This window comes from Pongo pygmaeus, chromosome 11 (assembly GCF_028885625.2).
Source record: "Pongo pygmaeus isolate AG05252 chromosome 11, NHGRI_mPonPyg2-v2.0_pri, whole genome shotgun sequence".
NCBI classification, from domain to species: domain Eukaryota; kingdom Metazoa; phylum Chordata; class Mammalia; order Primates; family Hominidae; genus Pongo; species Pongo pygmaeus.
The window spans coordinates 132194739-132221551 of NC_072384.2; the positions used below are offsets into that span (position 1 = coordinate 132194739).

At 50.8% G+C, this 26813-nt stretch overlaps 2 protein-coding genes and 1 pseudogene across 2 annotated transcripts; 2 read left to right on the forward strand and 1 right to left on the reverse strand.

Annotated features, from left to right (window-relative positions):
• The first annotated feature begins 7215 nt into the window (after nt 1-7215).
• On the forward strand, nt 7216-13575 carry LOC129031619 (large ribosomal subunit protein uL23-like; annotated as a pseudogene).
• On the reverse strand, nt 10469-26256 carry LOC129031620 (uncharacterized). Its single transcript, XM_054478140.2, has 6 exons — nt 25846-26256; nt 25342-25372; nt 24594-24718; nt 20702-20883; nt 14560-14660; nt 10469-10699 (listed from the first exon to the last, which is right to left on the reverse strand). The coding sequence occupies exons 1-4, from the start codon at nt 26254-26256 to the stop codon at nt 20773-20775; spliced, it is 678 nt and encodes a 225-aa protein (XP_054334115.1). The 3' UTR covers nt 10469-10699; nt 14560-14660; nt 20702-20772.
• TEX44 (testis expressed 44) lies at nt 14329-15792 on the forward strand. The gene has a single exon (XM_054477605.2). The coding sequence runs from the start codon at nt 14468-14470 to the stop codon at nt 15653-15655; it is 1188 nt and encodes a 395-aa protein (XP_054333580.1). The 5' UTR covers nt 14329-14467; the 3' UTR covers nt 15656-15792.
• Nucleotides 26257-26813: the final 557 nt, after the last annotated feature.

Consider the following 26813-nt stretch of genomic DNA (forward strand, 5'->3'; position numbering starts at 1 on the left):
ACCATCACCATCATCACCATCATCACCATCACCATCACCATCACCATCATCATCACCATCATCATTTTTTTTTTTTGAGATGGAGTTTCACTCTTGTTGCCCAGGCTGGAGTGCAATGGCGTGATTTTGGCTCACTGCAACCTCCGCCTCCTGGGTTCAAGTGATTCTCCTGTCTCAGACTCCCTAGTAGCTGGGGGATTACAGGCATGCACCACCACGCCTGGCTAATTTTATATTTTTAGTAGAGACAGGGTTTCTCCATGTTGGTCAGGCTGATCTCAAACTCCTGGCCTCAGGTGGTCCACCCACCTCAGCCTCCAAAAGTGCTGGGTTTACAGGTGTGAGCCACCATGCCTGGCACCATCATCATTATTATCATCATCACTGTCATCACCATCATCATTATTATCATCATCACTGTCATCACCATCATCACCACCATCAACCTCACCATCACCATCATTACCACCATCATTATCACTATTATCACCACCATCACCATCACCATCATTGTCACCATCACCATCACCATCATTATCATCACTATCATCACCACCATCACCATCATCATCATCACCACCATCATCACCAACACCATCATCATCATCACCATCATCATCACCATTATCACCACCACCATTATCACCATCATTATCATCATCACCATTATCATCATCACCACCATCATCACCATCACCATCATCATCATCACCACCATCATCACCATCACCATCATCACCATCACCATCATCACCATCATCACCATTATCATCATCACTATCATCACCATCACCATCATTATCACCACCATCATCATCACCATCATCGTCACCATCATCATCACCATTATCACCACCATCATCACCATCACCATCATGATTGTCACCATCACCATCATTATTATCATCACTGTCATCATCACCATTATCATCACTATCATCACCATCATCATCACCATCACCATCATCATCATTATCATCACCATTACCATCATTATCATCACTATCATCATCACCATAATTATCATCATCACTATCATTATCATCATCACTATCATCACCATCATCATTATCATCACCATCACCATCATCATCACCATCATCATCATCATTATCATCATCACTATCATCCTCACCATCACCATCACCGTCACCACCATCATCATCATCATCATCACCATCACCATCACCATCATCATCACCATCACCATCACCATCATCATCACCATCACCATTACCATCACCATCACCATCATGCTGTCCAGCACTCTCCAGGGCACTGTGACCTCCATTACCTCCTTGCATTCTCACAACAATGCTTCAGGAAGTGCTTGGTTTTTCCAAACAACCAATTCTTCAATTCTCTGACACTAACTGGGTGTTCTGCAATTCCATTCAATTCCTTCAATAACTACTCAGAGTTAGCACAGACCCCAGAGGCCAAGGGGCTTAGTCCTGCTTCAGACGACAGCCATAAATGGGGTCCCCTGGCTATATGCAGTTCTGCCCGGCCGTGCTCAGGTTCAATAATCTGCTAGAACGACTCATAGAACTCGGAAACATATACTTATGACTACGGTGTATTATAAAGGACACAAATGGCCAGATGTGGTGGCTCACGCCTATAATCCCAGCACTTTGGGAGGCCGAGGCAGGCAGATCACCTGAGGTCACGAGTTTGAAACCAGCCTGACCAACATGGGGAGACCCCATCTCTACTAAAAATACAAAAATTAGTCAGGCATGGTGGTGCATGCCTGTAATCCCAGCTACTCAGGAGGCTGAGGCAGGAGAATCGCTTGAACCTGGAAGGCAGAGGTTGCAGTGAGCTGAGATCATGCCACTGTACTCCAGCCTGGGAAACAGAGCCAGACTCCATCTCAAAAGAAGAAAAAGAAGAAGAAGGAGGAGGAGGAGGAGGAGAAGAAGGAGAAGAGGAGGAGGAGGAGGAGGAGGAGGAGGAAGACAAGGAAGAACAAGAAGAAGACGAAGAAGAAGAAGAGAGCCTCTGTCCCTGTGGAGCTGGGGTGGCCTTACTCCCCGCACATGGATGTATTCAGCAACCCAGAAACTCCCCAAACCTCGTTGCTGAAGTTTTCACTGGGGAGGCATGATTGATTAAATCATTGGCTACTGGTAACCAAACTCATTCTCCAGCCTCCTGGAGGAAGGGGGAGGATGCGGGGCACAGGGGTGCTGAAGTTGCACCAACCCTCTTCTCATCAAGGTGGTTGGTTCCTCTGGTGACCAGCCCCATCCTGAAGCTATGGGGTGGGGAGGCCCTATCAAGAGTCACCTCATTAGCATAAACTAAGATATGGTCAAAGGGGCTCCTTATGAATAACAAAAGACACTCCTATCTCCAACTCGGTGGCAGGTGCCTATAGTCGCAGTTGAGGTGGGAGTGAAACTGCCATTGCAAAATTATAACTGAGACAATGAAAGAGATCTGACCTAACCAACTCCATCTTGCTTCTAACCTCCAAGCTGTCCTTGTTCATTCCTAACTTTAGGAGGCGCTTTGTTTACAGTTTAAAACAAAGACAGTAACAGCCCTTTCCCAAAATGAACCTCCTTCTTGCCTGGGGACTAGACTGCCTTTGTAGGACTAACAAATTAGCCAAAAGATTAGAAATTATGGTTTAGGAGTCAGGCAGCTGGAGGCTACAAGATTCTGACCCTCCCCACATTGCTACTGGGAATAACATCACTATTGTAAAACCTAAGATCGGTGCTTGAGATACCTTGCAGACCCTGCACTTGATGGATCAGCTGGCACCACACAGATGGAAAAGCTGGCTCATCTGATCTTGTGGCCACCACCCAGGAACTGACTCAGGGCAAGAGGACAGCTTCGACTCCCTATGATTTCATCTCCTACCCAACCAATCAACACTCTCGACTCACTAACTCCCCACCCACCAAATTATCCTTTAAAACTCGGATCCCTGAATGCTCAAGGAGACTAATTGAGTAATAATAAAGCTCCAGTCTCCTGCACAGCCGGCTGTGTGTGAATTACTCTTTCTCTATTGCAATTTCCCTGTCTTGAAATTGGCTCTGTCTAGGCAGCAGGCAAGGTGAACTCATTGGGGGGGTTACTAGAGGATCATTTAAGGCCAGGGGTTCAAAGGCACAGTGCACTATGATCACACCTGTGAACAGTCGCTGCAATCCAATCCTGGGTGATATCGGAGACTCGTCTCTATTTAAAAAGAAAAAAAAAAAAGATGTTCCTATCTATCACTCAAGAAACGTTAGGCCAGGCCAGGTGTGGTTGCTCACACCTGTAATCCCAGCACTTTGGGAGGCCGAGGCGGGCGGATCACCTAAGGTCAGGAGTTCGAGACCAGCCTGACCAACATGGTGAAACCCCATCTCTACTAAAAATACAAAAATTAGCTGAGCATAGTGGAGGGCGCCTGTAGTCCCAGCTACTCGGGAGGCTGAGGCAGGAGAATCGCTTGAACCCGGGAGGCGGAGGTTGCAGTGAGCCGAGATGCCCTCCAGCCTGGGTGACAAAACAAGATGCCATCTAAAAAAAAAAGAAATGTCAGGCCGGGTGCATTGGCCTGTAATCTCAGCACTTTGGGGGGCCGAAATGGTCAGATTACTGGAAGCCTGGAGTTCAAGACTGGCCTGGGCCCGGGAGGCGGAGGCTGCAGTGAGCCGAGATTGCACCACTGCACTGCAGTCTGGGCAGCAAAGCGAGACTCTGTCTCAAAAAATAAAAAGAGAAATTTCAAAGGTTTTTGGAGTTCTGTGCTAGGAACCTGGGACAAAAACCAAATATATACTTTGTATTACACCACAGGTAAGGACTATTATTATATCCATTTTACAGTTAGGGGAACTGAGGCACAGAGGTGTTAAGTAACTTGCCTTACATTACACAGCTAGCTATAGCAAAGACAGGATTTGAACCCAGACAGCCAGCTCCAAAGGCCACATGTCAGCCACAAAACTAGAATGCCTTGCTCTGTGGGACTCTGGGCAGTCATGGGGTGTGGTCCTCCTCCACAGGGAACACTGAGGGTTGCCCCCTTCAGAGGGCAGGGCAAACAGCCACCCCACTGGGAGAAAGAGCATAATCAGACTCAATGCTGTGCGGGGAAACCGCGATTCGTTGTGGGGGAACAGCCCTGATTTGTAGCCACTTTCGGTGGTGAAAATAATTCCACCAAAGCTGACGACACTGAACTCCAAGTTGGGCACAGAGGCGCACAATCACCGGCTGCCAGCCGACAGCAACACACACCACGCACAGCTCTGTGGGGCTGGGGACTTCTCTGGGTGTCCCCAGTAGGTCTGTGGTTCTGAGAGGGCAGCTGCTTCCACCGGTGTCTGCGCGACAGGCAGAAGCTTCCTTCCACTGTCTTAGGCTTTCAGCGCCACTCGGGGCCTGGACTGAGGAGACAGCCTTACCCCTCTCCAGTTTGGTGGGCAGCACCTCGCTGGATTCTCAAAGTGGCCTCTCCCCTCTCAGCCAGCCCACCCAGGGCCCCGCTTGTTTGCTAAATGCTCCACACACGGTAATCTGGATGGCACCCTGAGGCCACGGCTCTGTCTTCACAAGGACACCCCTGTCTAAGTCCACCCTTCTGGAACATGGGGGTCTCCCATTCTTTCTAGCTCAGCTAGGTATTTAACCTACTGTGGACCACATTTTATCCAGCATTTCTGCGTGTTTGAAGAGAGCGAGAGTGTGTGTGAGGGGGTATGTGTGTGTGCACTGAGATAGCAGGCTTCCCACTCACTCAGTCCACCATATTTCTTAGGCTGATTTAAATTTTTATTTATATGTAGTCATTTTTGCTTCTATGTGTCTTCTGATTTTTTCTTTTTTTTTTTTTTTGAGACAGAGTCTCACTCTGTTGCTCAGGCTGGAGTGCAGTGGTGTGATCTCGGCTCACTGCAATCTCTGCCTCCCAGGCTCAAGCCATTCTCATGCCTCAGCCTCCTGAGTTGCTGGGATTACAGGCGCCCACCACCACACCAGCCAATTTTTGTATTTTTAGTAGAGACAGGGTTTCGCCAGGTTGGCCAGGCTGGTCTTGAACTCCTGACCTCAAGTGATCCACCCACCTCAGCCTCCCAAAGTGCTGGGATTACAGGCATGAGCCACCGCGGCCAGCCCTGTTTTCTAATTGTGTTAACAATAATCAGAACCTCTTCCGGACATTTTGCTCTATTTCCTGCCAGGCTTTCCCCCAATAAACAGCCTTTCTTGCACATGTCTGTCATTATAATTTAGTGGAGTTTATGTTTCCAGCCCAGCATCCAGTTCACAGTTCACCTTCTTTTGGTAACAGCACCCCAGTTTTCCTCCTGGGAACGATTCCACTACCTTCCACAGGCCTTATGTTAGGGTGGGGCCGCACCCCCCCGCAACCACGCCAGGAGTGGTTGCATGACCCAGGCCTGAGCAATCAGGATGCTGTAGAAATTGCTTCTGAGACATGCCAGGAGCCCACGAGCCTGTCCCGAGATTTGCCGAAACTGCAGGGGACCAGCATCTCTTTGAACTGCCCTGAGCTGTTGGGAAGGATGCCTGGAGCGCTAGCAGCCTCCACATGGAGGAAATCCCCCTGAAAATCTAGCCATCAATGACAAAGGGAGCCAAGAGAAGAGAAAGAACCGAATCCATGACAGTGTCATGAGCACCTGCTGTGTAGACCCTTTCCTCCAGGCTTTACAGGTTCCTGTGAGCCAAGAAATTTCTTGATTTTTGTTATTTTTGCAGAAGTCAATTTGATTTGGGTTTCTATAGCTTCCAGCTGAAAGAGTATGGGCAAATAAATACACACAGTGTGCATAAAATATTGTGTCCTGCTTTTTAAAATATTTTATTTTTTGAGACAGGTTCTCACCCTGTTTCCCAGGCTAGAGTGCATTTGTGCTATCCTAGCTCTCTGCAGCCTCAACCTCCCAGGTCAAGTGATCCTCCTGCCTCAGCCTTCTGAGTAGCTGTGATTATGGGTGTGTGCCACCACACCTGGTCCTAATTTTTTTATTTTCGTATTTTAATTTTATTTATTTATCTATTTATTTATTAACGCAATAATAAATGTTACCCAGGCTGGAGTGCAGTAGCATGATCTCAGTTCACTGCAACCTCTACCTCCCAGGCTCAAGTGATCCTCCCTCCCACCTCAGCCTCCAGAGTAGCTGGGACCGCAGGTGCACACCACCACATCCAGCTAATTTTGTTGTTGTTGGAGAGATGGGGTTTCTCCATGTTACCCAGGCTGGTCTCCTTCCACCCGCCTTGGCCTCCCACATGCTGGGATTGCAGGCATGAACCACCATATCTAGCCTTATTTTTTGAGATGGGGTCACACTCTGTTGCCTAGGCTGGAGTGCAGTGGTGCAATTACAGCTCACTGTAGCCTCGAACACCTGGACTCAAATGATCCTCCCGCCTTGGCCTCCCAAAGTGCTGGGACTACAAGTGTGAGCCACCGTGCCCAACCTCCTGCTTTTTAAAGTAATATTATAGAACAACCTTTTTCCATGTTTCTGTGGAGGCTTTATACAGCTTCATAATAGTCCATAAACTGAGTTTACCCTAAAATAAGAGTATTTCATTATTTAATTGGAGAGTCATTCTCCCTAAGAGAAAGGAGTTGAGGGCCAGGCACAGTGGCTCATGCTTGTAAATCCCAGCACTTTGGGAGGCTGAGGCAGGCGGATCACTTGAGGTCAGGAGTTTGAGACCAGCCTGGCCAACATGGCAAAACCCCGTGTCAACTAAAAATACAAAAATTAGCCGGGCGTGGTGGCAGCTACCCGTAATCCCAGCTACTCGGGAGGCTGAGGCAGGAGAGTTGCCTGAACCCAGGAGGCAGAGGTTGCAGTGAGCCAAGATCACTCACACCACTGCACTCCAGCCCGCAGCCTGGGGGACAGGAGTAAGACTTCATCTCAAAAAAAAAAAAATTAGCCAGGTGTGGTGGCAAATGCCTGTAGTCCCAGCTACTTGGGAGGCTGAGGCATGAGAATCGCTTGAACCTGGGAGGCGGAGGTTGCAGTGAGCTGAGATCATGCCACTGCACTCCAGCCTGGGTGACAGAGTGAGACTCCGTCTCAAAAAAAAAAAAAAAAAAAAAAAAGAGAGAGAGAAAGGAATTGAAAAGAAAGCAAAGGCAAATTATTCGAGACAAATTTCCTCTTATGAGCACTACTTAATAAAGGTAGAGAGAACTCTTTTTACAAGATGATGCCAAAGGCAAAGAAGGAAGCTCTTGCTCCTCCTAAAGCTGAAGCCAAAGCAAAGGCTTTGAAGGCCAAGGAGGCAGAGCTGAAAGGTGTCCACAGCCACAAAAAAAAGATCTGCACGTCACCCACCTTCCAGCGGCCCAAGACACTGCGACTCTGGAGGCGGCCCAGATATTCCCGGAAGAGCATCCCTGGGAGAAACAAGCTTGACCACTGTGTTATCATCAAGTTTCCGCTGACCACTGAGTTGGCCACGAAGAAGACAGACGACAACAACACACTGTGTTCATTGTGGATGTTAAAGCCAACAAGCACCAGATCAAACAGGCTGTGAAGAAGCTCTATGACATTGATGTGGCCATGGCCAACAACCTGAATAGGCCTGATGGAGAGAAGAAGGCATATGTTCAACTGGCTGCTGATTATTATGCTTTGGATGTTGCCAACAAAAATGAGATCATGCGGTTGGATGCGGTGGCTCACACCTATAATCCCAGCACTTCAGGAGGCTGAGGAGAGTGGATCACCTGAGGTCAGGAGTTTAAGACCAACCTGGCCGACATGGCAAAACCCTGACTCTACTAAAAATACAAGAAAATGAGCCAGGTGTGGTGGTGCGCTCCTGTAGTCCCAGCTACTCGGGAGGATAAAACAGAAGAATCACTTGAACCCAGGAGGCAGAGGTTTCAGTGAGCTGAGATCACATCACTGCACTCCAGCCTGGGCCATAGAGCCAGACTCTGTCTCAAAAAAAAAAAAAAAAAAAAAGCCAGGCGCGGTGGCTCACACCTGTAATCCCAGCACTTTGGGAGGCTGAGGCAGGTGGATCACCTGAGGTCAAGAGTTCAAGAACAGCCTGACCAACATGGAGAAACCCCATCTCTACTAAAAATACAAAATTAGCTGGACGTGGTGGCACATGCCTTGTAATCCCACCTACTCGGGAGGCTGAGGCAGGAGAATCACTTGAACTCGGGAGGAGGAGGTTACGGTGAGCCAAGATCGCGCCATTGCACTCCAGTCTGGGCAACAAGAGTGAAACTCTATCTCAAAAAAAAAAAAAAAGGGATCATCTAAACTGAGTCCAGCTGGCTAATTCTAAATATATATATCTTTTCACTTGAAAAAAAAATAAATAAAAGTAGGAAAGTTTTGAACTAAGATAGAGAAAACTTTCATATATATTTTATTTTGTATTTTATTTAAGTTATGTACAGAATATATCTAAAATATATATTGTCCACATAACAGAATAAATATTTTGTTCTATACTGATCTCATTTAATATTTATTTACAAATAAATAATCCTTTATTTTTTGTTCCCCAATTTTAATAAATCTCTCTGCCTTTGACATCAGTGCCTATTCATTCCACTGTAGCCTTCCTTGGCATGATTTTCAAGCATATGAAACTTTTTTTTTTTTGAGATGAAGTTTTGCTCTTGTTGCCCAGGCTGGAGTGCAATGGTGCGACCTCGGCTCACCACAACCTCCGCCTTCCAGGTTCAAGCGATTCTCCTGCCTCAGTCTCCTGAGTAGCTGGAATGACAGGTGCGCCACCATGCCCAGCTAATTTTGTATTTTTAGTAAAGATGGGGTTTATCCACATTGGTCAGGCTGGTCTCAAACTCCCGACCTCAGGTGATCCACCCACCTCGGCCTCCCAAAGTGCTAGGATTACAGGCGTGAGCCACCACGCCCGGCTCAAGCATATGAAATGTAACAAGGGTCAACATAAAGTGCAACATGTAGAATCAAAAGCTGAATTCCAAATACGGAGTTTGTCCTCAGTGCCTATAAAGTACATGATGGTTTTAGTGGGCCACATGAGGGGACATCAAAAACTTTCTATTCTCAACACACACACACAAACACACACAGAAAGAAAGAAAGGAAGAAAGGAAGAAAGAAAGGAAGGAAGGAAGGAAGGAAGGAAGGAAGGAAGGAAGAAAGAAAGAAAGAAAGAAAGAAAGAAAGAAAGAAAGAAAGAAAGAAAGAGAAAGAAAGAAAGAAAGAAAGAAGAAAGAAAGAGAAAGAAAGAAAGAAAGAAAGAAAGAAAACGGCCAGGCGCGGTGGCTCATGCTTGTAATCCCAGCATTTTGGGAGGCCAAGGCAGGCAGATTGCTTGAGCCCAAAAGTTCAAGACCAGCCTGGGCAACATAATGAGACTCCATCTCTACAAAATATTTAAAAATTAGCCAGCCATGGTGCACACATCTGTAGTCCCAACTACTCAGGAGGCTGAGGTGGGAGGATCCCTTGAGCCCAGGAGGTCAAGGCTGCAGTGAGCTATGATTGTACCACTGCACTCCAGCCTGGGCAACAGAGTAAGACCCTGTTGAAAGAAAACAAGAAAAAAGAGAGAAGGGGGAAGAGGAAAGAAAGAGAAAGAAAAGGGAAGGGAAGGGAAAGAAAAGAGAAAAGAAAAGAAAGAGGGAGGGAGGAAGGAAGGAAGAAAGGAAGGAAGGAAGGAAGGAGGGTGGGGGAGGGAGGGAGGGAGAGAGGGAGATGGAAACTATATGAGGTGAGGGATATGTTAATTAGCTTGATTGTAGTGATTATTTCACAGTCTAACGTACAACAAAACATTAAGTCAGCTGGGCACAGTGGCTCATGTCTGTAATCCTAGCACTTTGGCAGGCAGAGGCAGGTGGACCACAGGTCAGGAGTTCAAGACCAGCCTGGCCAAGATGGTGAAACCCCGTCTCTACTAAAAATACAAAAATTAGCCAGGCTCGGTGACAGGCGCCTATAATCCTGGCTACTTGGGAGGCTGAGGCAGGAGAATCGCTTGAACCCGGGGGCCGGAGGTTGCAGTGAGCTGAGATCGTGCCACTGCACTCTAGCCTGGGTGACAGAGTAAGACTCCATCTCAAAAAAAAAAAAAATTAAGTCATATACCTTAAATATATAGGTTTTTATTTCCTGGGTAAAGATAGGGAGTGGGGAGAACTTTCCAACTAAAAGCAGGGAGCAGTGTGGGGTGTGGGGCTTTGGAGTCAGGCAGATGCCACTGACCTTGCTATGTGCTTGGCTTCTCTAAGCCTCAGTTTCCTCATCTGAAAAATGGGGAAATAACCCCTGCCCAGCGTCGGGCCTACTGGCACTCAGTGCCATATGCTACTCTTGATTGTTTAGGACTGGAAGATATTCAAGCAAACACGGACCAACCACTTGACAGGGATCTCATAACTGTTAGAATTGGATTAGGATTACGTTTAGCTGCATGTAATAGAAAACCAAAAATAATCATTTGGGCACACATAGTGTTATTTTCCCTCACATAAAGGAATTTGAGAGGTTGGCGATAGTCTGGTCTGGTGGCTGCCGGACAGCTCCAATCATGGGACCCAGGGTCCTTCCATCCTTGCTTGGTCCACCTTCTTACTGTGTACCTTCCACCCTCAAGATTACCAAGAGGGTTGCTAGACCAGTCCTCTTGCTGGACCAAGAGAGTTGCTGTTGCTCCAGCCTTCACATTCCTGATAGGGTGAAGAGCAAAAAGATGTTAAACTCTTTGAAGGATCCTGTCTGAAGTTCCACTCAATACTTTCTGCTTACTTCTCAATGGCCAGAACATGGTCACATGTTCTTACCTACCTGCAAAGGAGGCTGGGAAATGTGTTCTTTTAGCTAAGTAAGACATAGCGGCCCTGAATCAAATCAGGGTCCTGACACTAAGTGTCAAAAGACAAAATTACAAGTTTAGTTTAAAGCTCTCAATTGGCTTTGTGATTCTAGAATCAGGCAACATTTGATTTCCTAAAATAGAATAAGGGTTCCAATGAATCAAGCAGTGAAAGTTGGCTTTATAGACAGGAAGAGGGTGGAAAAAAGCAGAAACTAAAAACAAAAACCAGGCTAGGTGCAGTGGCTCACACCTATAACCCCAGCACTTTGGGAGGTGAGAGGTTCGCTTGAGCCCAGGAGTTAGAAACCAAGTTGGGCAACATGGTGAAATCCCATCTCTACAAAGAATTTTAAAAATAGCAGGATATGTTGGCATGTACCTGTAGTCCCAGCTACTCAGGAGGCTGAGGCTGGAGGAGTACTTGAGCCCAGGAGTTCAAGACAGAAGAAAAAGAAATTAAAACGGAGGGAGCTTCATTATCGTGCCACTTGAAGATTGAAACTGGCCTTTTTCTGTCATGTCAGCACTTTGGGAGGCTGAAGTGGGCAGATTCCTTGAGCCCAGGAGTTCGGGACCAGCCTGGGCAACATGGTGAAATTCCATCTTTACAAAAAGTGAAAACAAAATTAACTAGGTGTGCTAGAATGTGCCTGTATTCCCAGCTACTTGGGAGGCTGAAGTGAGAGAATTGCTTCAGCTTGGAGTTGGTATCACACACTGAACTCCAGCCAAGGCCACAGAGCAAGATGCTGTCTCAAAAAAAAAAAAAAAAAATTACCAGGCGAGATGGCTCACATCTGTAATCCCAGCACTTTGGGAGGCTGAGATGGGTGGATCACCCGAGGCCAGGAGTTCGAGACCAGCCTGAGCTGAGGCATGAGCATCGCTTGAACCCAGGAGGCAGAGGTTGCAGTGAGCTGAGATCACGCCACTGCACTCCAACCAGGCAACAGAGCAAGACTCTATCTCAAAAAAAAAAAAGAAAAGAAAAAAGAAACTGGCCCATTTGGGAAACTGGCAATCATCTCTGTCTCCCGGTGATTTGGAACCTCAGTGTGAGTGACCCCGTCTTGACGTTTAGTCCAGTCTGCTGGGACCTGGTGCAGGGGCCTCATCCGAAGCAGTAGCCTCCTATAATTTCTATTTAGCAGTTGTCTGACACTAAGGAAGAAGGTCATCTGGGATGGGCAGCCACCATTCTCTCCAGGACTCCTTCACAAGCTACAGGCTGTACTCATCGGCCCCTCATACTCCAACAAGCCTGGGTTTGCCCTGTGACCTCTGCGGTGGTGGCAGGGTATCTGCGGGGAAAATAAACACTTAGTGAGCAAGGAGCCTGGTGTCAGTAGTGCAGCCAGCCTCAGGGGGTTAAGGCGGAGGCTGGCTGGGCGGAGTCAGTAAAAGGAGTGTGAAGGGAAGGCCTGATCTTGGGAGAGGTGGAGGAGGGAGGGAGCCAGCCCAGAGAGGCAGCAGGAGAGGACAAGGGCAGAGAGTTTCAGGGAGGGGAATTTTCCGTACACTCATGACCATGCTGCTGATGGTGCAGCCCAGCGCTGGCAGCAGCTGTCACCTGCTGGTGTGGTGGAACCGGTTCTAATGGGAGGCCTCTGTCTGCATCCGCCAGCATCATTACCATGCCAGTCATTAGATATATCTTTTTTATTTTTTAAGGCACAGGATCTCGCTCCGTCACCCGGGCTGGGATGCAATGATGTGATCAAAGCTCACTGCAGCCTGGAACTCCTGAGCTCAAGAAATCCTCCTCCTGGGCCTCAGCCTCCCCAGTAGCTGGGACTACAGGTGTGCACCACCATGCCCAGCTAATTTTTGTTTTATTTTTTGTAGAGACAGGGTCATACTACGTTGCCCAGGCTGGTCTTGAACTCCTGGGCTCAAGCGATCCTCCCACCTTGGCCTTTTAAAGTTCTGGGATTACAGGCATGAGCCACCATGCCCAGTCCCTCATTCAACATTTTTAATATCCCTCCTGGGTATGAGAGAGTGCTGGAAAGCTTAGTATTGAAGCCAGACAGGGTTCAAATCCCAGATTCAGCTCTTATTAACAGTGTGGCTTTGAGTAAGTCACTTATTCTCTGTGAGGCTCAGCATGCCTGTGTGTAAACTGAGTATACTAGTAGAACCGTACCTACCCAGAGGTGATGGGTGATGAGAAGGACGCTATGTGCCCTTTTCTGCCCATAAGCAGTCACTAAATGTTAGCTGACAACCCCTGGAGAAGCACAGACACGACAGACTGAGCCTTCCTCTCCAACCATCTTCTTAATGTAGGCTTCTTTTTTTTTTTTTTTTTTTGAGATAGAGTTTCGCCCTTGTTGCCCAGGCTAGAGTGCAATGGTGCGATCTCGGCTCACCACAACCTCTGCCTCCGGGGTTCAAGCGATACTCCTGCCTCAGCCTCCCGAGTAGCTGGGATTACAGGCATGCGCCACCACGCCCAGCTAATTTTGTATTTTTAGTAGAGACGGGGTTTCTCCATGTTGGTCAGGCTGGTCTCAAACTCCTGACCTCAGATGATCTGCCCGCCTCAGCCTCCCAAAGTGCTGGGATCACAGACGTAAGCCACCGTGCCCAGCTAAGCACAAGTAGATGTATCTGGGGTTATCGTTCTCCAAGAAACACTCAGAGGTCTGCAGACCTTTTGTTATTCTCTGCCCTTCTAGCCCAGATGAGCAAGAAGAGATTTTTGCCCTACATCAAAAGGGTTAAACCCACAGCCACAAATGGAGCTGCCCAGGCCCTTGGCTTTTGCTTATACCTACTCACCACTGCTGGGAAACTGATTCCCTGCAGGAACACTGACTAAATTGGGCGTGTTTTTTTGTTGTTGTTTGTTGTTGTTGTTGTTGTTTTGTTTGTTTATTTGTTTTGAAACGGAGTATGCTTTTGCCCAGGCTGGAGTGCAATGGTGTGATCTTGGCTCACTGCAACCTCCACTCCCTGGGTTCAAGCAATTCTCCTGCCTCAGCCTCCCCAGTAGCTGGGATTACAGGTGCCCACCGCCACGCCCGGCTACTTTTTGCATTTTTAGTAGAGATGGGGTTTCACCATGTTGGCCAGGCTGGTCTCGAACTCCTGACCTCAGGTGATCCCCCCAGCTCAGCCTCCCAGAGTGCTGGGATTACAGGAGTGAGCCACCATGGCCAGCCTAAAGTGGGGTCTTGAGACACCACTGTAGACAGAGAGGTGCCGGGAGGGGTCCCTTATGAACGCTGTTCTAAATCAACATCTGCATCCCTTCTCATTTGTGAAAGTCACAGCTCTCACTCCTCCTGTGTCCCTGTGGCTGTACTTGCCCCTGTACACATGCCTCCAGCCCTTTCAAGAACATTTGTCATTTTTTCCCTATGTACCTGCAAAGTTGGCAACAAACTGTCCCATAGACTTAGCCCACTTGGAAGGCTGCTCCAGAAGCTCAAGACCCTTGCTCTACGGGTACCTGTGACATCACCAGTGGCCACAGTCCCTTGTGACCTCACCACTTGGACAACTCAGCCCAGCTGGGTTGCAGCCACTCCCTCCAACTGCCACAAGCAGCAAAGGGCACAGATGACCACAGGAGAGCCCTCGGGGGAGGCCGGCTCCACCAGCAGCCCCATACATGGCACTCCCAGGGTACCCCCTGGGCAACGTGGATGACAGCAGGTCTAAGGACAGCCCAGCAGGAGAGCCCCAAGGTCAGGTCCCACTCACAGCAGATGTCTTGGTGGTGAGCAGCTCTATCGCATCCACTGACTGGCAGGATATAGATCAGGCCTCCTTCAAGACGGCCACCCCCGGGGCCATATCAACATCTGGAGACAAAGACAAGGGTGCAGTTGTTCCAGAACACGGCCAGAAGACACCCAGAAAAATCACACCTCTGCTTCCCAGCCAAAACCCAAGTCCCCTGCAAATGTCTATGAGCCTTCAGAATCCAACGTGGGACAGGCAGGTTCAAGACGCAAGGACAAGTCAGAGTCTAGTGGTTTTCCCAAGTCACCTCCTGGGTAAGGACAAGATGTCACAAATGGTGAGTGTTCCTGAGAGAGAGCCGGAGTCAGCCCCCTCTGCCCCAAGTGCTGAGCTACAGTCCACCCAGCACATGGAGGCTCAGCCCGTCGAGAGTGATGCTGACCACGTCACAGCAGGTGCCAATGGCCAGCATGGCCCTCAGGCTGCCAGCACCACCAAGGCTGCTGAGGAGAAAGCTGAGCATCCAAAGGCTCCACACCCTGAAGCTGAAGCTTTGCCATCCAATGAGTCCCCAGTGGCAATGGGGGCAAATGTGGCGGGCAGCTTAGGAGACCTGCAGGCTTGGTTCTTCCCTCCACCTCCAGCAGGCAGTGTGTCCCCGTCGCCTGGCCCCCACGAGGTGGCCCTGGGGAGGAGGCCCCTGGACCCCAGCCTGTACATGGCCAGTGAGGAGAACGGCTACATGCGCTCCATGACCAGCCTGCTGGACAGGGGCGAGGGCTCCATCAGCTCCCTGGCAGACATCCTGGTGTGGTCCGAGACCACCATGGGCATGGCCATAGCTACGGGCTTCCTGGATTCTGGCCACAGCACCGTGGCAGACCTGCTGCACAGCTCGGGGCCCAGCTTGCGCTCGGTCCCCAGCCTGCTGGGAAGCGTCAGCTCGGCCTTCTCCTCTGGGCTGGTGTCAGGGACCGGCTCAGCCCTGCGCACCATCACCCGTGTGCTGGAGACAGTGGAGCAGAGGACCGTGGAGGGCATCCGCTCGGCCATGCGCTACCTGACCAGCCACCTCACCCCACGCCGGGCCCAGGCTGACCCCAACTATGATTAGAGCCCTGCACAGGGACCCCCAAAGGGCTGGTTCAGTGGCCTCCAGAGATCCCTGGGACCCTCACGCCCTGCTCCCTTGCCCATTCTTGCTCTGGACGGTTCCCCCAGCCCATGTAATAAATCACCAGTGAGCATTTATTTCTAAGCACCAGACTCCTCCCTTGGGGTGCAGTGAGCAACACAGTGACAGGACAGTAGGGCTCGGGGTGTGGTGGAAACAACGTCCCCTGAGGGTTTCTCAGGCTATCCCATTCAGGGGCTGGGGGCAAATGTGCAGACAGAGAAGAGCCTGGGCAGAACTGGAGGCAGTGTGGCGGGGGGTGTCTCAGACCTGCAAAAACCCATCCCTACTGAACCTCCACCCAGGTAAGCTCCCAAGGAGCCTTCCCTGGCGCCTAGGCTGGCCTGGCAGGCTCAGGCTGAGAGGCAGAAGACGCAGTGCAGTTGACAGTGCTGAGTCAAACCATGTGGGTTCAAACCCCAGCGCCAGCACTTGCCCTGGGCGAATCACGTCACTCTCAGCCTACTTAGCTATAGAAAGGAGAGAATAAATCCATACCATGACACTGTTATAAGACAGAAGGGAAGTGATGCAGGCCATAATGCATGGTGTCTGGCACTTGATAAGCCCACACATGGTGGCTGCCATTATCATTATCCTCCGGTGAGCTGGGGATGCAGAGGGAGCAGGAGTCTAAGCAAACTGACTGTCCCGGTTTGCCTCAGACTAAGGGGGTTTCTGGGTTGTAGGACTTTCATATTTAAAACCGGAAAACCCCAGGCAAACTAGGATGAGTTGCTCACCTTAGACCCAGGTCTCTTTTTGTGGTATTTACTCGTCTGTGAAGATGTGCCTCTGGGAAAGCATTAGCAAGGCCCTGCCTCGAGTGCAGTGATGGGGCAGCCATCTGCTTCGGAAGCTGTCAGCCCACCCTCTGGCTAGACCCTGTGGAGCACCCGGTGGTGTGACCTGGTGAGTGATGCCCCGGCTGGATATCCGCTCCAGCCCCACCCTTAGCCAAGTGCTGTCAGCAGCTCTCACCCGCATGCCTTCACGTGCGGCCCTGGCCACGGATGGTTCACTCGTCCTTCCTGGTTCCCAGCAGAGCCCCCAAATGGGAGCCCTAGGGCCGCAGCCAGCCAACTGATGGGTTGTTTGACCTACGTACTGCTTCTCAAATTTTAAACTAATCGCTAGCATTTAAAAAATAGATTTTACGGCTGGGCAGGGTGGCTCATATCTGTAATCCCAGCACTTTGGGAAGCCGAAGTGGGTGGATCACCCGAGCTCAGGAGTTCAAGACCAGCCTGGCCAACATGGTGAAACCTGGTCTCTACTAAAAACACAAAAAAATTAACTGGACATAGCGGTGTACACCTGTAATCCCAACTACTCGGGAGGCTGAGACAGGAGAATTGCTTGAACCTGGGAGGCGGAGGTTGTAGTGAACCAAGATCACACCACTGCACTCCAGCCTGGGTGACAAGAGCAAGACTCCATCTCAAAAAAAAAAAAAAAAAAAAAAAAAAAAAAAAAAAAAAAAAATTTGCATTAAAATCTGGATTTCTGCTTCTCTGGGAAAATCTAGGGCCCTCATTTCTTCAGGACCCCAGGCAGCAGAACTGCCTGCTTTAGGGTGTATGTGCTCACTGTCCACCACAGCCCACCTGGCCTGCATCAGTGACCCATGTCACCAGCCCCGCCCCACCCTGCGGAAGGCCCACGAGGAAGGGTGATGCCAGGCCCCAAGGTGGATGCAAAGATGAGCCCAGTGTGCATACCTGCTTCCCTCCAGGAGCTGCCACTTTTTTTCTTTTTTTGGATGGAGTCTCGGCTCTGTTACCCAGGCTGGAGTGCAGTGGGATGCCATCTCGTCTCACTGCAACCTACATCTCCCAGGTTCAAGCAATTCTTCTGCCTCAGCCTCCTGAGTAGCTGGGATTACAGGTGCCCACTACTACACCCGGCTAATTTTTTGTATTTTTTAGTAGGATGGGTTTCCCCATATTGGCCAGGCTGGTCTTGAACTCTTGACCTCAGGTGATCCGCCTGCCTCGGTCTCTCAAAGTGCTGGGATTACAGGCATGAGCCACCTTGCCCGGCCCAGGAGTTGCACTTTCTGTAGGTGCAACGGGAACTGTCCCCACATCATGAAAGCAATTAATTCAGAGGAGTGAGACTGTGGACTTAGATCCCAGTAATCAGGGGATTCTCAGGGAAGCAATTAAGCCAGTCCCTAAAAGAGAGAAGGAGGATGCCTCCCAGACAGAGGCAATAAGAACAAAAGCCAAGGCAGGCATGGTGGGGGTGATGGGGGGTGGTTGTTGAGCAGCTGGGGCCCACTGCAGAGGGCGATCAAGCTGCCAGGGTGACCTCAAAATGTGCTCATTCATGCTTTCTTTTTTTTTTTTTGAGATGGATTCTCACTCTGTCACGCAGACTGGAGTGCAATGGTGCAATCTCAGCTCACCGCAACCTCCGCCTCCTGGGTTCAAGTGATTCTCCTGCCTCAGCCTCCTGAGTAGCTGGGATTACAGGCATGCACCACCATGCCTGGCTAATTTTTGTATTTTTAGGAGAGACAGGGTTTTGCCATGTTGGCCAGGCTGGTCTCAAACCCCTGATCTCAGGTGATCTGCCCGTCTCAGACTCCCAAAGAGCTGGGATTACAGGCATGAACCACCACACCCGGCCTCACTCATGCTTTCAATAAATTTTTTTTCTTTTCTTTTTTTTTCTTTTTTTTTAGATGAAGTCTTGCTCTGTCACCCAGGCTGGAGTGCAGTGGCACAATCTCATCTCACTGCAACCTCCGCCTCCTGGGTTCAAGCGATTCGCCTGTCTCAGCCTCCTGAGTAGCTTGGATTACAGGCACGCACCACCAAGCCCAGCCAATTTTTGTATTTTTAGTACAGTCGCGGTTTCACCATGTTGGCCACACTGGTCTCGAACTCCTGACCTCAGGTAATCCGCCCTCCTCCGCCTCCCAAAATGCGGGGATTACAGGCATGAGCCACCGCACCTGGCCTCAAGAAATATTTTTTGAACATCCACTATGTGCCTGGCACTGCTAGACACTGAGACCACAAGGGTAAACCAGCCGTCAGAAGGAACAGAAACCTAACTCAAACCAGATTAAGCAAAGAGATGAATCATCCAGCACAACGGCCAGGTGTGGGCCGGGCCAGGCCAGGGCCAGGGCTCACCCTGGTCCTCAGGGCTCTGCCATTCCGGCTCAGCTCCCCGGGGCTGGCCCCCTCTGTGCTCAGGCGGCTCAGTCACCTTCTGAGAAAAGAGAAGCTTGTTCCCACTGGCTCTGGCAAGAGAGTTGGGGGAGGACGCTGCCAGGCCTGGCTTGGTGCCTGTGCCCTCCCCTGAACCACTCACTGAGGCCACAGGAATGAAATCCCTCATCACCTGGCCTGGGGCCAGGGTCAGACCAGGATTGGGGCCTTCCTAGGGGAAGGGATGCTGGGCCCACCGCCAGGAGAGTGGTAGCAGGCGTGTCCTTTGGGTCCAGCTGTCTTGAATCCTGACTCTCCCTCCCATAAACTGTGTCACCTTCATCTTCCCGTGCTGTTTTCTCATCTACAAAGTGATAATAGTACCTTTGCATAGGACTGTTGTGAGGATTAAATGAGTTAATGTGTCAAGTGCCTAGAACAGTGCCTGGCACGTAGTCGAGTGCTATGTGGCCCTGATGACTACTGCAGACGGGCCTGCGCAGCTGTGTGCCAGCGCATTCATGACTTCATCACAAGGGGAGTGAACACGGGGGTGCAGCATCTGCACACTGGCAGTTACCTGAGCTGGGTCTTTGCTGTTGGAGAGAGAAGGGCAAAGGCCTGGCAGTGTGGTGATGGTGCCACCTTCATGCAGGAGGGTGATGGGGGTGGGGGCTGCTCTATGAGGAGATGGTCCAGACTTGTGGAACTCAGGCTGGCAGGGAGGGGTGGCAAAGCAAAGGGAAAGGAGACATTGCAGGTGACCAGCTGGATTGAGGGGCCAGGAAAACATGATTCCTGGGTGGTTTGGGCCCGGGCAGTTAGGAGACTTGAGGTGTCCCTGACAGGTGGTGGGACATGAGGAAAGGGTTAGTGGAGGCTGGTGGGAAAGGACTGGATCATGTGTTTGTTTTTTTGTTTGCTTTTGGTGTTTTTTGTTTGTTTGTTTTTGTTTTATTTTGTTTTTGTTTGTATAGTTTTTTCTCACTATGTTGCCCAGGCTGGTCTCAAACTCCTGGACTCAAGCAGTCCTCCTGCCTTGGCCTCCCAAAGTGCTGGCTTACAGGCGTGAGCCACTGTCCCAGGCATGTTGGCTTTTAAAAATATTGAGTTTCAGCCAGGCGCAGTGCTGTAATCCCAGCACTTTGGGAGGCCGAGGTGGGTGGATCACCTGAGGTCAGGAGTTTGAGACCAGCCTGGCCAACATGGTGAAACCCTGTCTCTACTAAAAATACAAAAAATTAGCCAGGTGTGGTGGTGGGAACCTGTAATCCCAGCCACTCAGGAGGCTGAGGCAGGAGAATCGCTTGAACCCGGGAGGCGGAAGTTGCAGTGAGCCAAGATCGCGCCATTGCACTCCAGCCTGGACAACAAGAGCAAAACTCCATCTCAAAACAAAAAGAAAAGTGGCAAGCTAGCACACTTTCTCCCATCAAAGTGTTTATGAGGGGCTCGTATTAACACCTAGAGGTCACTGCTACTCAACAAGGACAGAGCTCATGCCTAGAACAGGGAAAAGTTATGAAGTCCCACTGGAACCACACAACTCTGCCTTGCATTGCATTCTGCAGGGCCAAGTTCCCGGTCCCCCAGGGGGCTGTGACAGCCACACCACACCGGTTGCTTTGAGTCTCCAGGGCCCCACCACTGGCCGACTCACTCTGTGCTGCCTTGAAACCCACTCAGTCCAGTGTCTGCTGGATGGACCCTCCCTGCTAGCTCTTCTTGATCCTTCCCTCCTTGCTGTGGGGTAAACAGTTGTGTTGGCAAACCCACCCGGCAACACATGCGGACCCCCAGGGATCCAAGTACTATATCATACCTGGGGAGGCAGTCAGGGCTGCACGCTCAGGGCCGGGGTGTCCAATACAGAAAGAAAGGGTACACTCCAGCTCAGGATGGATGGCTGAGGAAGACATTGTAGAGTGAGAAAGCAAAAGCCCAGAGACAGGAGCTTGGGGAAAGGTCCCATTCCACAGGCAAGAGAAGAAGAGGAAGCAGTTCCTAAAACAAAACACAGGAGCAGTCAGCAAGTGGGGGTGATCCAGCCCATCATGGGCACCTGGGCTTGAAGGCATAGGGGACCACCCCCAAAATATGCCACTTTGGCATAAGGATGATTTGAGCTGAAGGGAATTGAGAAAAAGCAGACAGGATGAGCTTTCTGCCCTTTCCCTTTCTGCCTGAAAAACAGGGTGTACATTTCCTTGTGAAGCCCCCTCACCTTGTCCATACCAGGAAGGGGAGAATGGCCTTATCACTGGAGAGAGAGATGGCACTGAGAAGCATCTACACAGACAAGCCTTACTAAATAGCCCTATCTACCATAGTGTCCCCCATATGTTTACCTTCCCACAGCTTACCACCCCTAAAAAGTCCAGAAGCCACTTTCCTTTGCCTTGTCACTTCTCTACAAATTTATCGTCCTTTGTTAGTATGGTATAAAGCCACCAAGTCTGCTTTGTGCGGTTTCTCTTCTAGGAAGCACCACCGCCTCCCCCATGCCAGGTAACACTTTTAACATTAGGGAGTCACGCTGAACCCATTCTGGTTTAGGGGTCCACCTGATTTGGAAAAAAAAAAAAAAAAACAACTTTTAACATCAAATAAAATGTGTATGTCTTTTCTCTGTCTTTTGTTTGTTTGTTTGTTTTTGTTTTTGTTTTTTGGAGACAGAGTCTCACTCTGTTGTCCAGGCTGGAGTGCAATGGCACAATCTCGGCTCACTGCAACCTCCACCTTCCAGGTTCAAGCAAGTCTCCTGCCTCACCCTCCCAAGTAGCTGGGATTACAGGCATGTACCACTATACCTGGCTAATTTTTGTATTTTTAGTAGAGACGGAGTTTCACCATGTCCGGCAGGCTGGTCTTGAACTCCTGACCTCAAGTGATTGGCCTGCCTTGGCCTCCCAAAGTACTGGGATTCCAGGCGTGAGCCAACACACCCAGCCCTTTTCTCCTGTTAATCTGTCATTTGTCCAATTATTTTGCAGGCCCAGCTACTGAACCTTAGAGGGTAGGGAATATTTTTTCCTCCCCTACAAAGGCCCCAGTGTGGTCCACTGCGTTCAATGGATGAAAACTGAATAAGCAGGGTGCACTATTAACTGTTGAGGAGAAGCAGTTAATAGAGACAGAAGGAGGGGATAAAGAATGAGCAATAGAATAAAAAGATGGCTGTGTGTAGGGTCCTCTTCTGTGTTGAGAAGTGAGGTATGACAAACGTATAAATTCAGCCCTACAAAGCCTGGCATTTCCTCACTCAGCAAATCAGGGAGCCTGGTTCTCAGTGCCTTCTTGTTTATATGTTAGGGTTAACGTTTGACAACAATCAGCATTGCTCTAGGATCAATAGCCATCTTTTTGGTGTGTTCTGCCAGGAGACACTGGCCAAGTAAGCTGAGGTCTGCACCAGCCAATAGGCATGGAGGCTGGACCAGGAGCCAGCAGGGCAGGCACAGTATCCTAACACCTGAGCCCAGCAGGGGATGGGCTAAGGGGAGGGTACCAACAAGTCCTGGCAGACATCAGAAGGGACACCCAGCCTACCCGGCCTCCACCCCAAGGTTGGACTGTCCTGACTCCCTCAAAGAAGGCCTTGCTCCTCCAGCCACTGGGAGCACTGTCGTTGGATAGGCTTCAGCCTCAGCTCCTGCAGAGAGCACCTCACCCAAGGTGGTGAGGTCCCAGGTGGCCCAATCCCCACACTGGTCTGTGCAGAGGTCTGAGGTCTGACCATCCTGACCCAGCTTGGGATAACCACAGCTCCAGAGCTCCCGCGGGGCTGGCTGGGGCTGTCGTTGAGCCTGCACTACAGGCTCGACCTCTCCCTCTCCAACTCTGTCTTCATTCTGCTCCTCTTCACAGGGCGTGATCCCAAATAAACATCCCGTGCACCAAACCCTGGCTCAGGGCCTGCATTCTGGGAAACCCAAGATATCACCACAGTCTGCTAATTTCTCCCATCTGAGATGTGTTGCAGTGGGGGGGATTCAAAACATAGAAAAACTTCAAAGATTTTTTTTTAATGTCTCTCTTTTTTTAAAGTTAAAAATTTGAGGCAAATTTGAGAATGGTAAAGAAACCAAATCTTTGTCAGTGTTTGTACTTGCTTTGTAAGGATAACTTTTTTTTTTAAATCTTGTCAACACACCTCTGCTGGCAGGAATGTAGGAAAATATTTCTGTTTAGTCTGTGGGCCCGTGGCTAATTGGTTAAAATTCCTATGCAACTGTAGTCCAGGTTATAGGTTTGGCTCGGTGAGGTATAGCTTCTATCAGGGAACAGAGTGTCTCCAAAACAAAGTTCACACATAGGACAGTCCCCCAAGGAGGATGTGATAAAGTGTAGAGGTAAACGAAGTACTTAAGTACGTATTTCACTATTTAAATGAAAGACCTCCCCCGGCTAAGAGATAGCCCTATTTGCTAGACCGACTTGATCTTGAGCTTCCAGTCCCTAAGGACACAGACTGCGCCCTCTGCTGGACGGAAGGCACCACCAGCCCATACTAGGAGGGCCCAAGGGCGTGGTGGCTCAACCTGTAATTCCAGCACTTTGAGGCCAAAGTGGGAAGATCGCTTGAGCCTAGGAGTTCGAGACCAGCCTGCGCAACATAGCGAGACACCATCTCTACAAAATTTAAAAAAAAAAAAAATAGCCAGGTGTGGCAGCACATGCCTGTAATCCTAGCTACTCAAGAGGCTGAGGGGGAGGACCACTTGAGCCCAGGAGGTTGAGGCTATAGTGAGCAATGATCATGTAACTGTACTCTAGCCTGGGTGACAGAGTGAGACCCTGTCTCAAAATAATAATAAAATAAAAAATAATTTTTAAACATTTTTTAAAGAAAGGGGAAAAAAGGGCACAAGGACAGAGGGGCATAGACCCTCCAACTGGAGTGACTGCCAGAGCTGAACAGCACAGCAATATAACAGTGCTCCAAGACTCAGACCACAGAAGGCCTAGAGTCCTCCAGGAAGGACCCAGACACAGAGCAAAGGTCTTCATGGGTAGTCTGGCTGAGGGGTCTCAGGACAGGCAAGGCCCACTGACCCTGTGCCTAGAAGCAGGCTGGCCCACCCTGTGGAGTCCTGCACAAGTGGACACTGTGGCCCTTAGTGTCTCCAAACCTGTTTCCTCATCTGCAAAGTGGTTCTTCCATTTGCCTCACAGAGATGCTGTGGTCAATAATGGTTGTTTTTTTTTTTTGAGACGGAGTCTCACTCTGTCGCCCAGGCTGGAGTGCAATGGTACCATCTCGGCTCACTGCAACCTCCACCTCCCAGGTTCAAGCAATTCTCCCACCTCAGCCTCCCGAGTAGCTGGGATTACAGGCACCGGCCATCGTGCCCAGCTAATTTTTGTGTTTTTGTAGAGACGGAGTTTCACCATGTTGGCCAGGCTGGTCTTGAACTCCTGACCTCAGGTCATCCACCTGCCTCAGCCTCCCAAAGTGTTGGGATTACAGGTGCGAGCCACTGTTCCTGGCAATTATGCATATTTTTCAAAAACAGCATTTAACAGTGGGCATGTGACAAATGTCAGTTTTCCTTTACTGGGATTTTCCACATGATCCGTGTATTGGTGAGGAGCCTCTTAATTGAAAGTGACAGAAACCCAGCATGTAGTAGCTTAGGCACAAACCGGATTAATGGGCTCGGTAAGGAAGGGCTAAGAGGAACTGGCTGTGAGGATGCTGAGTAGGAACTCACTGCTGCCAGTACTCTGACCCCATCACTTGTGTCCTCCACCTCCCATGGAGGTTCTTTCTCTCCGCCAGGCTTCTGCTCCTCGCGGGGACCGTGGCTCCTGGAGACTCCAGGCCCACAGGCTGGTCCTTGATAAACCAGAGAGGAAAAGTCTCGGTTTCCCCCATTGGATCTGATCAATCCTAGGGGGAAGGACCCTGGTTGGCCCAGCCTGGGTCCTGTCAGAGCAGGCTGCTCCCAGAAAGGGGAAGGAGGGGCCCAAAGCAGCCTGTCCCTTGTGGCTCCCCTAAGTCCCCCACTGCAAGGGACACTGTCCTAATCCCCATCCCTCCTATATCTGAAGGTTCCCCACCCAGCAGATAAAAGTTGCCTTGCCCACAAAAATAGGCCAGGACTCCAGATGGGGTCCGATGTTTGCCTAAGGCCACACAGAGCCCACACCTAGGTTCTGCGACCCGGGGTATGCCCACCACAACACACAAACTTGCCTGTGAATGCCCTGCACACAACCAGAACCTTCCTTTAAACACGTGCTTTGGAAAGAGCAAGGCACTTAGATCTTTCCATACTCACCCCCCCAACCCCATGGATTCAAATATATTCCTTTGCATCTCTAAATTTTAAATGTCAGCCAATGAGGAAATAGAATTCACCTAAAATTCTGCCTTAGCTACTCACCTCCTGTATTTTATTAGTACTTTTCAAAATACAGTCTTTGAGGAGGAAAAACACCTCCCACCAATGGGCTCACCACACTGAACTTGAACAAGGCACTCAGGGTCCTTCAGTAAGAGATGGTTAGGATTACCCCAGCAGCAGATGGGTAAGTCGAGGCACAGCAGGGCAGGGGCATGGTGGCCGATTGCCGGTGGCCCCTGCGCAGGTTCTGGGCCTTGTGTCCCAGTCTGGGTTCTGGCTTCAGCACTTTATATTCTGCTGCGGTGGGAACAGCCTAAGAACAGAGCCCGCCCAGAAACTTGGAGGTGGTCAGTGCAGACCCCTCTGGTCCCAATGCCCTCCTCACCCGGGGTGGCCTGGCCTGGCCTGGCTGCCCCCAACCCCAGGCAGCGGTGGAGGAGAGGAATGTCACACAGCACGAACGCCGGGGAGGGGCCGCAGGAGTGGGGAGGGCAACCAGGGATGAAGCAGAGTGGAGTGCGCAGGCCTCGCGTCTCCTCCCCCAGGGCAGGTGGCCAAGCTCAGAGATTTCCTGGGTGATTAGGGGGAGGGGCGCGAAAACGCCCCTTGCTGCCACCTGCTCCTTGTTGCCAGAGCAGGAACCCAGGTTGGGGCTTGGGGAGCAAATGAGGCTGGGACAGAGCACGGGGCAGTCAGATGGGGTGAGGCGAACAAAGGCCTCTCTCTGCGAGAGAAATCCCGACTGGCTGCGGGGCGCACTCAGGCCACAATGGGGCTTTCTCCGGCCACAGGCGGCCCGGCCAGCCCGAGGGCAAGGCAGGGCGTCTGCGCTGCCGCGGGCCAGGCGGCACCGCTTCCGCGAGGGAAGAGCAGCTCCCGTGCCGGGGCCGGAGCCGGGGCCGAGGCTCCGAGGCGGGACCAAGGGCGCGGGTGGCCGGCGGGGCCTGCGAGACCGGCCGAGCACCCGCAGCCCCAGCCCCCGGCCCGGCCCGGCCCGGCCCGGCAGGCCCTGCCCCGCCGTCTCCATGGCGACCGTGACCTCAGCGCCTGGGCGGGGAGGGAGAGGCTGAGCCGGTTGCTACGCGACGGCCCAGTGACGTCAGACAATTGAGTTTGGTTCCCAAGGCAACTGGCCGGGCAGCTGGGCCGGGAACTATTTGTGTCTGTCCCCAGAGGGGCTGCGGAGCCTCCAGGGTCTGGCGCAGCTGAGGAAATGCTCTCCTGACCCGGGGCAGGCGGGGGCCGGGACACAGAGGCCCTTTCAGCCCCGGGAGGCCGCAGGCCCGGGCGGGGCGGGGCGGCACCCTCCAGGAGGACGCCCGGCCTTCTCCCCACTTCTGCCTGGGAGGCCCCTGGCCCGCCGGGCTTTGTCCTATTTACAAACGTGCTCCTGAGTAAACTCCCTGAAGAAAGGGGCCTCTGTGTGCGGCAGCCCGGCCCACAGCGCCGCCCTCGGCACACAGTAGGCGCTCAGCACGACCTTCTCATGGGACTGAGGACAAGCACCGATCCTTGGGAGCTGCCAGGCGCCTCCAGCACCCAGAACCCCTGACATCGAGCGCCTGGACACCTGTTCTCGAAGCC